This window comes from Poecile atricapillus, chromosome Z (genome assembly GCF_030490865.1).
Source record: "Poecile atricapillus isolate bPoeAtr1 chromosome Z, bPoeAtr1.hap1, whole genome shotgun sequence".
Taxonomy (NCBI): Eukaryota; Metazoa; Chordata; class Aves; order Passeriformes; family Paridae; genus Poecile; species Poecile atricapillus.
The window spans coordinates 138290237-138304856 of NC_081289.1; the positions used below are offsets into that span (position 1 = coordinate 138290237).

Sequence of the window (14620 nt, forward strand, 5' to 3'; positions counted from 1 at the left end):
TTGCGCGGGGATGACATGGCTGGCCTCACGAGGACGTAGCCTCGTGACTATTCGTACGATGAGTGGGTGCTGGGGTCTGGGGGTTTTAGACTTCAGGGAGAAGAGGCTGTGGAGAGGAGCAGGTGGTTGCAGCCTTGTGTGTCATTGAGCTCCTGCCACACTGCCAACATCACGGAAGGCAAGTGCTGGGAGCCCTGCAATGAAGAATGAAGAGGCCGAGGCCACTGGAGGATAAGATGTGGTGTGAGACCGTCTAAGGAAGCTGAGTATGTGGAAGTCCATGATGAGATTCATCTGCAAGTCCTGAGAGGACTGTCAGGTGGAGTTGTAGGCCAGCGTTGATCGGTTTTGAGAAATGATGTTTGTCAAGTCACCGATAAGTAGAAGAAGGGAAAGAGTCCCCCTGTTTTTACAAAGGGAATAGCAGAAGAGTGTGTGAACTGCAGAGCAGTCAGCGTGAGCTTCGTTGCAGGCAAGATGATGAGGCAGCTTCTGTGGGAAAGAGAAGCTCTGCTAAGGCCGCTGGAAATGAGACAGGTGACTGGAAATGGGGACTGACTGTGGCTTTTGAAAGTGGGAAATTGCCGTTCCCGGCATTTTTGGTGATGTTCTGTGTAGTTAGGGCTGTGGAGCGCTGTGTAAGAGTAAGTGACCTTGTGTGCCTGGAGTTGTGGCAAGTGTTTGACACTGTCCCGCGGGCCATCCTTGTCTGTAAGTGCCAGGGCCAGGCATTTGGATGGATGAAGCGGATGAGCCGCAGCGGTGCTTTCCAACCTTAGCGCTTCTTTATTTTTGGGTGGTGATTCTGGGGTGTTGGCCAAATGCTGGCAATGGCTTTTCCCGAGTGGTTGCTCCAGGATGCTGCTGGGCCAGTGAGAAGAGTGGGCAGGGACTGTTTGGAGCGGGGCTTGGAGTTGGTGTTGAACGGAGAAGGCTTTCCCCCGGCCCAAAGAGCGGTTGCAGTGCTAGTGAGACAAGAGGCAGTGGCAGTTGTTTTGTCATGGGTCTTTATTTTCCGTGGCATAAAATAGCGAGTAAGTAGAAAAATAAATACGTGAATAAGTAAATAAATAGGCAAATAAATAAATAAGGTAATAAATAAATAAATGAGCAAACAAATAATTGAGTAGAGAAAGTCTTCAGTCCTAATGAAGGGGAGAGGCTGTACCAATGGAGACGCAGTGGTTGCAGGCTGCAGGTGCCGTGCGGTTGTTACAGGCATGTCGGTTGTCGCAGGTTGGGGGGACGGGCGGGTGAGGTCCTGGAGGTGGGTGTTTTGGGCGTGGGTGTCTGTGCTAGCGGCGCATGGTGCGTGTGAGGTTGTGGAGGTGCTGCAAAGAGGCGCGAGCTTCGAGGCGGACGTGGTCCCAGGCGCAGGCGCTGTGGTTGTGGGCACGGAGGAAGAGGTGGATGTCCCTGAAGTACTTGTTGACGGTGAGCAGCAGGTTGCGTGGTCCTTTGAAGAGCACGGCGTTGTCGGGGAGGCATTGCTCGAGGAGGTGGATGTGGTGCTGGAGTTTGTTGAGGAGGTCGTTGCGAGCCTGGGTGGGCCAGTGCTGGCGGGTGCTGTTGGTGCTGAGGGTGTGGAAGAGGTGCTGGAGGATGCGGAGGGCGGTGACGGCGGCTTGGTGCGGGTGGAGGTTGTCGCGGAGGAGGGTGTCGGGGAAGAAGGGCGGCTCCTGGAGGTGGCAGGGCTGTGTGTGGCTGGGAGCCATGTCCTGGAGGAGGCGGAGTGCGTCGCCAGGGAAGGTGTCGTCGTGTGTCCAGAGCTGTTGGCAGGCGAGGGCGGTGGCGAGAGCGGTGAGGAGGAGCGGGAGCGCCGGGGCGGCGTGCGGCAGGCGTGTCTGTGGGGCTTTGAGCGCAGCCATGGTGGGTCTGTGGGTGCTGTCGGCCGGTGCTGAGCAGGAGCCCGGCGAGGCTCGGTGTTGGTGCTGCTGGTGTTGGTGCTGGTGGCTGTGCTTGGGACGCCGCCGGGCGTGCGGCTTTGTATGGTGGCAGCTTTCCCTTCTTCGCTTTCCGATTGCTGGGGGTTTCCGCCCGTGGTTTCTGGTTTGGGCTGGTGGCTGTAGTGGTCTCGGGACAGGCAGGGTTTAGCTGGGGTGTCCGTGGCCGGGGATTGTGGTGGCAGTTGTGGTCTCGGGGCAGAGTGGCTGTAGTGGGTGAACGGGGTTGCGAAAGCGCTGGGTCAGAGGTGTTGGTGTCAGGTGTGTTGGGGAGGGCTGTTGTTGTTGTTCCCTGTCACCTGCAGGGCCAGCTTTTGGGCAGAAGCCTCCTTTGTGCCTAAGCATTTTTTCCACCTGCAAAGCCCTGCCGGTGGCTGTGGTCGCTTTTCCTTTCACTTTGCGGCTTGCCTTTATTTTCATCTTAGCCGCTGTTTTCCTTTTGCGGTTGCAAGGGATGTGCAGTGATGTCAAGTGGGCGAGGGCTGGGTATCTCCCTCCTGCGGTGAATGCCCCGGGGCGGTGGCAGTGTGCAAGGGGCTGTGTGCGGGAGTAAGCCTCGGAGGCCGCGAGTGCGTTCTTGCAGCGGTGTGGCCCAGGTGCCGTCTCGGAAGCTGAGGTGGCAGGGCAACAAGACATTTCAAAATAGGGTCGATGAAGAAGGAGTAGGAAAACCGGGAGAGCTTTGTTGCTCCTGTGTTGTTTGCTGTGTGTCTGTGGTGGTGTTTGTTTGGCGTTAGAGCGGGGCCATAGTTTTGTTTCGCCTGCTTCCGTAGATGAGGCAGGCAGAGAGCGAAGGGGGACTGTCGCCCGCCAGAGGAACGGTGCTGTGTTTTGGGATTGCCGGAGCCCTCCCCCGGAAGAGTGTGTCCAGCTCAAGGCTCTTTAGTTCATGGCGGGGAGGAGTGGAGCTTTTGGCAGGAATGTCTGCTGCGAAGATGCAGAGGGCATGAGAGGACATCACGTGTGAGAAAGGCTGAGGGGGCTGGGCTGCTTCAGGTGGAGTAGAGAAGACCTGCCAGTAGTTTCAGATGCCTTTAAAGAAAGGCCAAAATCTGGGGAGAGCAAAGAGGTGTTTGCACCTCTTTGTTTGTTCACAGATTTGCGCGGGGATGACATGGCTGGCCTCACGAGGACGTAGCCTCGTGACTATTCGTACGATGAGTGGGTGCTGGGGTCTGGGGGTTTTAGACTTCAGGGAGAAGAGGCTGTGGAGAGGAGCAGGTGGTTGCAGCCTTGTGTGTCATTGAGCTCCTGCCACACTGCCAACATCACGGAAGGCAAGTGCTGGGAGCCCTGCAATGAAGAATGAAGAGGCCGAGGCCACTGGAGGATAAGATGTGGTGTGAGACCGTCTAAGGAAGCTGAGTATGTGGAAGTCCATGATGAGATTCATCTGCAAGTCCTGAGAGGACTGTCAGGTGGAGTTGTAGGCCAGCGTTGATCGGTTTTGAGAAATGATGTTTGTCAAGTCACCGATAAGTAGAAGAAGGGAAAGAGTCCCCCTGTTTTTACAAAGGGAATAGCAGAAGAGTGTGTGAACTGCAGAGCAGTCAGCGTGAGCTTCGTTGCAGGCAAGATGATGAGGCAGCTTCTGTGGGAAAGAGAAGCTCTGCTAAGGCCGCTGGAAATGAGACAGGTGACTGGAAATGGGGACTGACTGTGGCTTTTGAAAGTGGGAAATTGCCGTTCCCGGCATTTTTGGTGATGTTCTGTGTAGTTAGGGCTGTGGAGCGCTGTGTAAGAGTAAGTGACCTTGTGTGCCTGGAGTTGTGGCAAGTGTTTGACACTGTCCCGCGGGCCATCCTTGTCTGTAAGTGCCAGGGCCAGGCATTTGGATGGATGAAGCGGATGAGCTGCAGCGGTGCTTTCCAACCTTAGCGCTTCTTTATTTTTGGGTGGTGATTCTGGGGTGTTGGCCAAATGCTGGCAATGGCTTTTCCCGAGTGGTTGCTCCAGGATGCTGCTGGGCCAGTGAGAAGAGTGGGCAGGGACTGTTTGGAGCGGGGCTTGGAGTTGGTGTTGAACAGAGAAGGCTTTCCCCCGGCCCAAAGAGCGGTTGCAGTGCTAGTGAGACAAGAGGCAGTGGCAGTTGTTTTGTCATGGGTCTTTATTTTCCGTGGCATAAAATAGCGAGTAAGTAGAAAAATAAATACGTGAATAAGTAAATAAATAGGCAAATAAATAAATAAGGTAATAAATAAATAAATGAGCAAACAAATAATTGAGTAGAGAAAGTCTTCAGTCCTAATGAAGGGGAGAGGCTGTACCAGTGGAGACGCAGTGGTTGCAGGCTGCGAGTGCCGTGCGGTTGTTACAGGCACGTCGGTTGTCGCTGGTTGGGGGGACGGGCGGGTGAGGTCCTGGAGGTGGGTGTTTTGGGCGTGGGTGTCTGTGCTAGCGGCGCATGGTGCGTGTGAGGTTGTGGAGGTGCTGCAAAGAGGCGCGAGCTTCGAGGCGGACGTGGTCCCAGGCGCAGGCGCTGTGGTTGTGGGCACGGAGGAAGAGGTGGATGTCCCTGAAGTACTTGTTGACGGTGAGCAGCAGGTTGCGTGGTCCTTTGAAGAGCGCGGCGTTGTCGGGGAGGCATTGCTCGAGGAGGTGGATGTGGTGCTGGAGTTTGTTGAGGAGGTCGTTGCGAGCCTGGGTGGGCCAGTGCTGGCGGGTGCTGTTGGTGCTGAGGGTGTGGAAGAGGTGCTGGAGGATGCGTAGGGCGGTGACGGCGGCTTGGTGCGGGTGGAGGTTGTCGTGGAGGAGGGTGTCGGGGAAGAAGGGCGGCTCCTGGAGGTGGCAGGGCTGTGTGTGGCTGGGAGCCATGTCCTGGAGGAGGCGGAGTGCGTCGCCAGGGAAGGTGTCGTCGTGTGTCCAGAGCTGTTGGCAGGCGAGGGCGGTGGCGAGAGCGGTGAGGAGGAGCGGGAGCGCCGGGGCGGCGTGCGGCAGGCGTGTCTGTGGGGCTTTGAGCGCAGCCATGGTGGGTCTGTGGGTGCTGTCGGCCGGTGCTGAGCAGGAGCCCGGCGAGGCTCGGTGTTGGTGCTGCTGGTGTTGGTGCTGGTGGCTGTGCTTGGGACGCCGCCGGGCGTGCGGCTTTGTATGGTGGCAGCTTTCCCTTCTTCGCTTTCCGATTGCTGGGGGTTTCCGCCCGTGGTTTCTGGTTTGGGCTGGTGGCTGTAGTGGTCTCGGGACAGGCAGGGTTTAGCTGGGGTGTCCGTGGCCGGGGATTGTGGTGGCAGTTGTGGTCTCGGGGCAGAGTGGCTGTAGTGGGTGAACGGGGTTGCGAAAGCGCTGGGTCAGAGGTGTTGGTGTCAGGTGTGTTGGGGAGGGCTGTTGTTGTTGTTCCCTGTCACCTGCAGGGCCAGCTTTTGGGCAGAAGCCTCCTTTGTGCCTAAGCATTTTTTCCACCTGCAAAGCCCTGCCGGTGGCTGTGGTCGCTTTTCCTTTCACTTTGCGGCTTGCCTTTATTTTCATCTTAGCCGCTGTTTTCCTTTTGCGGTTGCAAGGGATGTGCAGTGATGTCAAGTGGGCGAGGGCTGGGTATCTCCCTCCTGCGGTGAATGCCCCGGGGCGGTGGCAGTGTGCAAGGGGCTGTGTGCGGGAGTAAGCCTCGGAGGCCGCGAGTGCGTTCTTGCAGCGGTGTGGCCCAGGTGCCGTCTCGGAAGCTGAGGTGGCAGGGCAACAAGACATTTCAAAATAGGGTCGATGAAGAAGGAGTAGGAAAACCGGGAGAGCTTTGTTGCTCCTGTGTTGTTTGCTGTGTGTCTGTGGTGGTGTTTGTTTGGCGTTAGAGCGGGGCCATAGTTTTGTTTCGCCTGCTTCCGTAGATGAGGCAGGCAGAGAGCGAAGGGGGACTGTCGCCCGCCAGAGGAACGGTGCTGTGTTTTGGGATTGCCGGAGCCCTCCCCCGGAAGAGTGTGTCCAGCTCAAGGCTCTTTAGTTCATGGCGGGGAGGAGTGGAGCTTTTGGCAGGAATGTCTGCTGCGAAGATGCAGAGGGCATGAGAGGACATCACGTGTGAGAAAGGCTGAGGGGGCTGGGCTGCTTCAGGTGGAGTAGAGAAGACCTGCCAGTAGTTTCAGATGCCTTTAAAGAAAGGCCAAAATCTGGGGAGAGCAAAGAGGTGTTTGCACCTCTTTGTTTGTTCACAGATTTGCGCGGGGATGACATGGCTGGCCTCACGAGGACGTAGCCTCGTGACTATTCGTACGATGAGTGGGTGCTGGGGTCTGGGGGTTTTAGACTTCAGGGAGAAGAGGCTGTGGAGAGGAGCAGGTGGTTGCAGCCTTGTGTGTCATTGAGCTCCTGCCACACTGCCAACATCACGGAAGGCAAGTGCTGGGAGCCCTGCAATGAAGAATGAAGAGGCCGAGGCCACTGGAGGATAAGATGTGGTGTGAGACCGTCTAAGGAAGCTGAGTATGTGGAAGTCCATGATGAGATTCATCTGCAAGTCCTGAGAGGACTGTCAGGTGGAGTTGTAGGCCAGCGTTGATCGGTTTTGAGAAATGATGTTTGTCAAGTCACCGATAAGTAGAAGAAGGGAAAGAGTCCCCCTGTTTTTACAAAGGGAATAGCAGAAGAGTGTGTGAACTGCAGAGCAGTCAGCGTGAGCTTCGTTGCAGGCAAGATGATGAGGCAGCTTCTGTGGGAAAGAGAAGCTCTGCTAAGGCCGCTGGAAATGAGACAGGTGACTGGAAATGGGGACTGACTGTGGCTTTTGAAAGTGGGAAATTGCCGTTCCCGGCATTTTTGGTGATGTTCTGTGTAGTTAGGGCTGTGGAGCGCTGTGTAAGAGTAAGTGACCTTGTGTGCCTGGAGTTGTGGCAAGTGTTTGACACTGTCCCGCGGGCCATCCTTGTCTGTAAGTGCCAGGGCCAGGCATTTGGATGGATGAAGCGGATGAGCTGCAGCGGTGCTTTCCAACCTTAGCGCTTCTTTATTTTTGGGTGGTGATTCTGGGGTGTTGGCCAAATGCTGGCAATGGCTTTTCCCGAGTGGTTGCTCCAGGATGCTGCTGGGCCAGTGAGAAGAGTGGGCAGGGACTGTTTGGAGCGGGGCTTGGAGTTGGTGTTGAACGGAGAAGGCTTTCCCCCGGCCCAAAGAGCGGTTGCAGTGCTAGTGAGACAAGAGGCAGTGGCAGTTGTTTTGTCATGGGTCTTTATTTTCCGTGGCATAAAATAGCGAGTAAGTAGAAAAATAAATACGTGAATAAGTAAATAAATAGGCAAATAAATAAATAAGGTAATAAATAAATAAATGAGCAAACAAATAATTGAGTAGAGAAAGTCTTCAGTCCTAATGAAGGGGAGAGGCTGTACCAGTGGAGACGCAGTGGTTGCAGGCTGCGAGTGCCGTGCGGTTGTTACAGGCACGTCGGTTGTCGCTGGTTGGGGGGACGGGCGGGTGAGGTCCTGGAGGTGGGTGTTTTGGGCGTGGGTGTCTGTGCTAGCGGCGCATGGTGCGTGTGAGGTTGTGGAGGTGCTGCAAAGAGGCGCGAGCTTCGAGGCGGACGTGGTCCCAGGCGCAGGCGCTGTGGTTGTGGGCACGGAGGAAGAGGTGGATGTCCCTGAAGTACTTGTTGACGGTGAGCAGCAGGTTGCGTGGTCCTTTGAAGAGCGCGGCGTTGTCGGGGAGGCATTGCTCGAGGAGGTGGATGTGGTGCTGGAGTTTGTTGAGGAGGTCGTTGCGAGCCTGGGTGGGCCAGTGCTGGCGGGTGCTGTTGGTGCTGAGGGTGTGGAAGAGGTGCTGGAGGATGCGTAGGGCGGTGACGGCGGCTTGGTGCGGGTGGAGGTTGTCGCGGAGGAGGGTGTCGGGGAAGAAGGGCGGCTCCTGGAGGTGGCAGGGCTGTGTGTGGCTGGGAGCCATGTCCTGGAAGAGGCGGAGTGCGTCGCCAGGGAAGGTGTCGTCGTGTGTCCAGAGCTGTTGGCAGGCGAGGGCGGTGGCGAGAGCGGTGAGGAGAAGCGGGAGCGCCGGGGCGGCGTGCGGCAGGTGTGTCTGTGGGGCTTTGAGCGCAGCCATGGTGGGTCTGTGGGTGCTGTCGGCCGGTGCTGAGCAGGAGCCCGGCGAGGCTCGGTGTTGGTGCTGCTGGTGTTGGTGCTGGTGGCTGTGCTTGGGACGCCGCCGGGCGTGCGGCTTTGTATGGTGGCAGCTTTCCCTTCTTCGCTTTCCGATTGCTGGGGGTTTCCGCCCGTGGTTTCTGGTTTGGGCTGGTGGCTGTAGTGGTCTCGGGACAGGCAGGGTTTAGCTGGGGTGTCCGTGGCCGGGGATTGTGGTGGCAGTTGTGGTCTCGGGGCAGAGTGGCTGTAGTGGGTGAACGGGGTTGCGAAAGCGCTGGGTCAGAGGTGTTGGTGTCAGGTGTGTTGGGGAGGGCTGTTGTTGTTGTTCCCTGTCACCTGCAGGGCCAGCTTTTGGGCAGAAGCCTCCTTTGTGCCTAAGCATTTTTTCCACCTGCAAAGCCCTGCCGGTGGCTGTGGTCACTTTTCCTTTCACTTTGCGGCTTGCCTTTATTTTCATCTTAGCCGCTGTTTTCCTTTTGCGGTTGCAAGGGATGTGCAGTGATGTCAAGTGGGCGAGGGCTGGGTATCTCCCTCCTGCGGTGAATGCCCCGGGGCGGTGGCAGTGTGCAAGGGGCTGTGTGCGGGAGTAAGCCTCGGAGGCCGCGAGTGCGTTCTTGCAGCGGTGTGGCCCAGGTGCCGTCTCGGAAGCTGAGGTGGCAGGGCAACAAGACATTTCAAAATAGGGTCGATGAAGAAGGAGTAGGAAAACCGGGAGAGCTTTGTTGCTCCTGTGTTGTTTGCTGTGTGTCTGTGGTGGTGTTTGTTTGGCGTTAGAGCGGGGCCATAGTTTTGTTTCGCCTGCTTCCGTAGATGAGGCAGGCAGAGAGCGAAGGGGGACTGTCGCCCGCCAGAGGAACGGTGCTGTGTTTTGGGATTGCCGGAGCCCTCCCCCGGAAGAGTGTGTCCAGCTCAAGGCTCTTTAGTTCATGGCGGGGAGGAGTGGAGCTTTTGGCAGGAATGTCTGCTGCGAAGATGCAGAGGGCATGAGAGGACATCACGTGTGAGAAAGGCTGAGGGGGCTGGGCTGCTTCAGGTGGAGTAGAGAAGACCTGCCAGTAGTTTCAGATGCCTTTAAAGAAAGGCCAAAATCTGGGGAGAGCAAAGAGGTGTTTGCACCTCTTTGTTTGTTCACAGATTTGCGCGGGGATGACATGGCTGGCCTCACGAGGACGTAGCCTCGTGACTATTCGTACGATGAGTGGGTGCTGGGGTCTGGGGGTTTTAGACTTCAGGGAGAAGAGGCTGTGGAGAGGAGCAGGTGGTTGCAGCCTTGTGTGTCATTGAGCTCCTGCCACACTGCCAACATCACGGAAGGCAAGTGCTGGGAGCCCTGCAATGAAGAATGAAGAGGCCGAGGCCACTGGAGGATAAGATGTGGTGTGAGACCGTCTAAGGAAGCTGAGTATGTGGAAGTCCATGATGAGATTCATCTGCAAGTCCTGAGAGGACTGTCAGGTGGAGTTGTAGGCCAGCGTTGATCGGTTTTGAGAAATGATGTTTGTCAAGTCACCGATAAGTAGAAGAAGGGAAAGAGTCCCCCTGTTTTTACAAAGGGAATAGCAGAAGAGTGTGTGAACTGCAGAGCAGTCAGCGTGAGCTTCGTTGCAGGCAAGATGATGAGGCAGCTTCTGTGGGAAAGAGAAGCTCTGCTAAGGCCGCTGGAAATGAGACAGGTGACTGGAAATGGGGACTGACTGTGGCTTTTGAAAGTGGGAAATTGCCGTTCCCGGCATTTTTGGTGATGTTCTGTGTAGTTAGGGCTGTGGAGCGCTGTGTAAGAGTAAGTGACCTTGTGTGCCTGGAGTTGTGGCAAGTGTTTGACACTGTCCCGCGGGCCATCCTTGTCTGTAAGTGCCAGGGCCAGGCATTTGGATGGATGAAGCGGATGAGCTGCAGCGGTGCTTTCCAACCTTAGCGCTTCTTTATTTTTGGGTGGTGATTCTGGGGTGTTGGCCAAATGCTGGCAATGGCTTTTCCCGAGTGGTTGCTCCAGGATGCTGCTGGGCCAGTGAGAAGAGTGGGCAGGGACTGTTTGGAGCGGGGCTTGGAGTTGGTGTTGAACGGAGAAGGCTTTCCCCCGGCCCAAAGAGCGGTTGCAGTGCTAGTGAGACAAGAGGCAGTGGCAGTTGTTTTGTCATGGGTCTTTATTTTCCGTGGCATAAAATAGCGAGTAAGTAGAAAAATAAATACGTGAATAAGTAAATAAATAGGCAAATAAATAAATAAGGTAATAAATAAATAAATGAGCAAACAAATAATTGAGTAGAGAAAGTCTTCAGTCCTAATGAAGGGGAGAGGCTGTACCAGTGGAGACGCAGTGGTTGCAGGCTGCGAGTGCCGTGCGGTTGTTACAGGCACGTCGGTTGTCGCTGGTTGGGGGGACGGGCGGGTGAGGTCCTGGAGGTGGGTGTTTTGGGCGTGGGTGTCTGTGCTAGCGGCGCATGGTGCGTGTGAGGTTGTGGAGGTGCTGCAAAGAGGCGCGAGCTTCGAGGCGAACGTGGTCCCAGGCGCAGGCGCTGTGGTTGTGGGCACGGAGGAAGAGGTGGATGTCCCTGAAGTACTTGTTGACGGTGAGCAGCAGGTTGCGTGGTCCTTTGAAGAGCGCGGCGTTGTCGGGGAGGCATTGCTCGAGGAGGTGGATGTGGTGCTGGAGTTTGTTGAGGAGGTCGTTGCGAGCCTGGGTGGGCCAGTGCTGGCGGGTGCTGTTGGTGCTGAGGGTGTGGAAGAGGTGCTGGAGGATGCGGAGGGCGGTGACGGCGGCTTGGTGCGGGTGGAGGTTGTCGCGGAGGAGGGTGTCGGGGAAGAAGGGCGGCTCCTGGAGGTGGCAGGGCTGTGTGTGGCTGGGAGCCATGTCCTGGAGGAGGCGGAGTGCGTCGCCAGGGAAGGTGTCGTCGTGTGTCCAGAGCTGTTGGCAGGCGAGGGCGGTGGCGAGAGCGGTGAGGAGGAGCGGGAGCGCCGGGGCGGCGTGCGGCAGGCGTGTCTGTGGGGCTTTGAGCGCAGCCATGGTGGGTCTGTGGGTGCTGTCGGCCGGTGCTGAGCAGGAGCCCGGCGAGGCTCGGTGTTGGTGCTGCTGGTGTTGGTGCTGGTGGCTGTGCTTGGGACGCCGCCGGGCGTGCGGCTTTGTATGGTGGCAGCTTTCCCTTCTTCGCTTTCCGATTGCTGGGGGTTTCCGCCCGTGGTTTCTGGTTTGGGCTGGTGGCTGTAGTGGTCTCGGGACAGGCAGGGTTTAGCTGGGGTGTCCGTGGCCGGGGATTGTGGTGGCAGTTGTGGTCTCGGGGCAGAGTGGCTGTAGTGGGTGAACGGGGTTGCGAAAGCGCTGGGTCAGAGGTGTTGGTGTCAGGTGTGTTGGGGAGGGCTGTTGTTGTTGTTCCCTGTCACCTGCAGGGCCAGCTTTTGGGCAGAAGCCTCCTTTGTGCCTAAGCATTTTTTCCACCTGCAAAGCCCTGCCGGTGGCTGTGGTCGCTTTTCCTTTCACTTTGCGGCTTGCCTTTATTTTCATCTTAGCCGCTGTTTTCCTTTTGCGGTTGCAAGGGATGTGCAGTGATGTCAAGTGGGCGAGGGCTGGGTATCTCCCTCCTGCGGTGAATGCCCCGGGGCGGTGGCAGTGTGCAAGGGGCTGTGTGCGGGAGTAAGCCTCGGAGGCCGCGAGTGCGTTCTTGCAGCGGTGTGGCCCAGGTGCCGTCTCGGAAGCTGAGGTGGCAGGGCAACAAGACATTTCAAAATAGGGTCGATGAAGAAGGAGTAGGAAAACCGGGAGAGCTTTGTTGCTCCTGTGTTGTTTGCTGTGTGTCTGTGGTGGTGTTTGTTTGGCGTTAGAGCGGGGCCATAGTTTTGTTTCGCCTGCTTCCGTAGATGAGGCAGGCAGAGAGCGAAGGGGGACTGTCGCCCGCCAGAGGAACGGTGCTGTGTTTTGGGATTGCCGGAGCCCTCCCCCGGAAGAGTGTGTCCAGCTCAAGGCTCTTTAGTTCATGGCGGGGAGGAGTGGAGCTTTTGGCAGGAATGTCTGCTGCGAAGATGCAGAGGGCATGAGAGGACATCACGTGTGAGAAAGGCTGAGGGGGCTGGGCTGCTTCAGGTGGAGTAGAGAAGACCTGCCAGTAGTTTCAGATGCCTTTAAAGAAAGGCCAAAATCTGGGGAGAGCAAAGAGGTGTTTGCACCTCTTTGTTTGTTCACAGATTTGCGCGGGGATGACATGGCTGGCCTCACGAGGACGTAGCCTCGTGACTATTCGTACGATGAGTGGGTGCTGGGGTCTGGGGGTTTTAGACTTCAGGGAGAAGAGGCTGTGGAGAGGAGCAGGTGGTTGCAGCCTTGTGTGTCATTGAGCTCCTGCCACACTGCCAACATCACGGAAGGCAAGTGCTGGGAGCCCTGCAATGAAGAATGAAGAGGCCGAGGCCACTGGAGGATAAGATGTGGTGTGAGACCGTCTAAGGAAGCTGAGTATGTGGAAGTCCATGATGAGATTCATCTGCAAGTCCTGAGAGGACTGTCAGGTGGAGTTGTAGGCCAGCGTTGATCGGTTTTGAGAAATGATGTTTGTCAAGTCACCGATAAGTAGAAGAAGGGAAAGAGTCCCCCTGTTTTTACAAAGGGAATAGCAGAAGAGTGTGTGAACTGCAGAGCAGTCAGCGTGAGCTTCGTTGCAGGCAAGATGATGAGGCAGCTTCTGTGGGAAAGAGAAGCTCTGCTAAGGCCGCTGGAAATGAGACAGGTGACTGGAAATGGGGACTGACTGTGGCTTTTGAAAGTGGGAAATTGCCGTTCCCGGCATTTTTGGTGATGTTCTGTGTAGTTAGGGCTGTGGAGCGCTGTGTAAGAGTAAGTGACCTTGTGTGCCTGGAGTTGTGGCAAGTGTTTGACACTGTCCCGCGGGCCATCCTTGTCTGTAAGTGCCAGGGCCAGGCATTTGGATGGATGAAGCGGATGAGCCGCAGCGGTGCTTTCCAACCTTAGCGCTTCTTTATTTTTGGGTGGTGATTCTGGGGTGTTGGCCAAATGCTGGCAATGGCTTTTCCCGAGTGGTTGCTCCAGGATGCTGCTGGGCCAGTGAGAAGAGTGGGCAGGGACTGTTTGGAGCGGGGCTTGGAGTTGGTGTTGAACGGAGAAGGCTTTCCCCCGGCCCAAAGAGCGGTTGCAGTGCTAGTGAGACAAGAGGCAGTGGCAGTTGTTTTGTCATGGGTCTTTATTTTCCGTGGCATAAAATAGCGAGTAAGTAGAAAAATAAATACGTGAATAAGTAAATAAATAGGCAAATAAATAAATAAGGTAATAAATAAATAAATGAGCAAACAAATAATTGAGTAGAGAAAGTCTTCAGTCCTAATGAAGGGGAGAGGCTGTACCAATGGAGACGCAGTGGTTGCAGGCTGCAGGTGCCGTGCGGTTGTTACAGGCATGTCGGTTGTCGCAGGTTGGGGGGACGGGCGGGTGAGGTCCTGGAGGTGGGTGTTTTGGGCGTGGGTGTCTGTGCTAGCGGCGCATGGTGCGTGTGAGGTTGTGGAGGTGCTGCAAAGAGGCGCGAGCTTCGAGGCGGACGTGGTCCCAGGCGCAGGCGCTGTGGTTGTGGGCACGGAGGAAGAGGTGGATGTCCCTGAAGTACTTGTTGACGGTGAGCAGCAGGTTGCGTGGTCCTTTGAAGAGCACGGCGTTGTCGGGGAGGCATTGCTCGAGGAGGTGGATGTGGTGCTGGAGTTTGTTGAGGAGGTCGTTGCGAGCCTGGGTGGGCCAGTGCTGGCGGGTGCTGTTGGTGCTGAGGGTGTGGAAGAGGTGCTGGAGGATGCGGAGGGCGGTGACGGCGGCTTGGTGCGGGTGGAGGTTGTCGCGGAGGAGGGTGTCGGGGAAGAAGGGCGGCTCCTGGAGGTGGCAGGGCTGTGTGTGGCTGGGAGCCATGTCCTGGAGGAGGCGGAGTGCGTCGCCAGGGAAGGTGTCGTCGTGTGTCCAGAGCTGTTGGCAGGCGAGGGCGGTGGCGAGAGCGGTGAGGAGGAGCGGGAGCGCCGGGGCGGCGTGCGGCAGGCGTGTCTGTGGGGCTTTGAGCGCAGCCATGGTGGGTCTGTGGGTGCTGTCGGCCGGTGCTGAGCAGGAGCCCGGCGAGGCTCGGTGTTGGTGCTGCTGGTGTTGGTGCTGGTGGCTGTGCTTGGGACGCCGCCGGGCGTGCGGCTTTGTATGGTGGCAGCTTTCCCTTCTTCGCTTTCCGATTGCTGGGGGTTTCCGCCCGTGGTTTCTGGTTTGGGCTGGTGGCTGTAGTGGTCTCGGGACAGGCAGGGTTTAGCTGGGGTGTCCGTGGCCGGGGATTGTGGTGGCAGTTGTGGTCTCGGGGCAGAGTGGCTGTAGTGGGTGAACGGGGTTGCGAAAGCGCTGGGTCAGAGGTGTTGGTGTCAGGTGTGTTGGGGAGGGCTGTTGTTGTTGTTCCCTGTCACCTGCAGGGCCAGCTTTTGGGCAGAAGCCTCCTTTGTGCCTAAGCATTTTTTCCACCTGCAAAGCCCTGCCGGTGGCTGTGGTCGCTTTTCCTTTCACTTTGCGGCTTGCCTTTATTTTCATCTTAGCCGCTGTTTTCCTTTTGCGGTTGCAAGGGATGTGCAGTGATGTCAAGTGGGCGAGGGCTGGGTATCTCCCTCCTGCGGTGAATG

At 56.8% G+C, this 14620-nt stretch overlaps 6 protein-coding genes across 11 annotated transcripts in view; 1 reads left to right on the forward strand and 5 right to left on the reverse strand.

Moving 5' to 3' along the window:
• Nucleotides 1-14620, forward strand: part of LOC131593080 (ubiquitin-associated protein 2-like) — a 141968-nt gene that overhangs the window by 74876 nt on the left and 52472 nt on the right. The window lies entirely within an intron of this gene.
• LOC131593098 (interferon-like) lies at nt 1251-2339 on the reverse strand. Its single transcript, XM_058865308.1, has one exon. The coding sequence runs from the start codon at nt 1866-1868 to the stop codon at nt 1296-1298; it is 573 nt and encodes a 190-aa protein (XP_058721291.1). The 5' UTR covers nt 1869-2339; the 3' UTR covers nt 1251-1295.
• LOC131593082 (interferon-like) lies at nt 2480-5381 on the reverse strand. The gene has a single exon (XM_058865293.1). The coding sequence runs from the start codon at nt 4908-4910 to the stop codon at nt 4338-4340; it is 573 nt and encodes a 190-aa protein (XP_058721276.1). The 5' UTR covers nt 4911-5381; the 3' UTR covers nt 2480-4337.
• On the reverse strand, nt 5522-8396 carry LOC131593095 (interferon-like). Its single transcript, XM_058865306.1, has one exon. It carries the CDS (start codon nt 7950-7952, stop codon nt 7380-7382), a length of 573 nt encoding a protein of 190 aa, XP_058721289.1. The 5' UTR covers nt 7953-8396; the 3' UTR covers nt 5522-7379.
• Nucleotides 10422-13395, reverse strand: LOC131593100 (interferon-like). The gene has a single exon (XM_058865310.1). It carries the CDS (start codon nt 10992-10994, stop codon nt 10422-10424), a length of 573 nt encoding a protein of 190 aa, XP_058721293.1. The 5' UTR covers nt 10995-13395.
• Nucleotides 13419-14507, reverse strand: LOC131593102 (interferon-like). The gene has a single exon (XM_058865313.1). It carries the CDS (start codon nt 14034-14036, stop codon nt 13464-13466), a length of 573 nt encoding a protein of 190 aa, XP_058721296.1. The 5' UTR covers nt 14037-14507; the 3' UTR covers nt 13419-13463.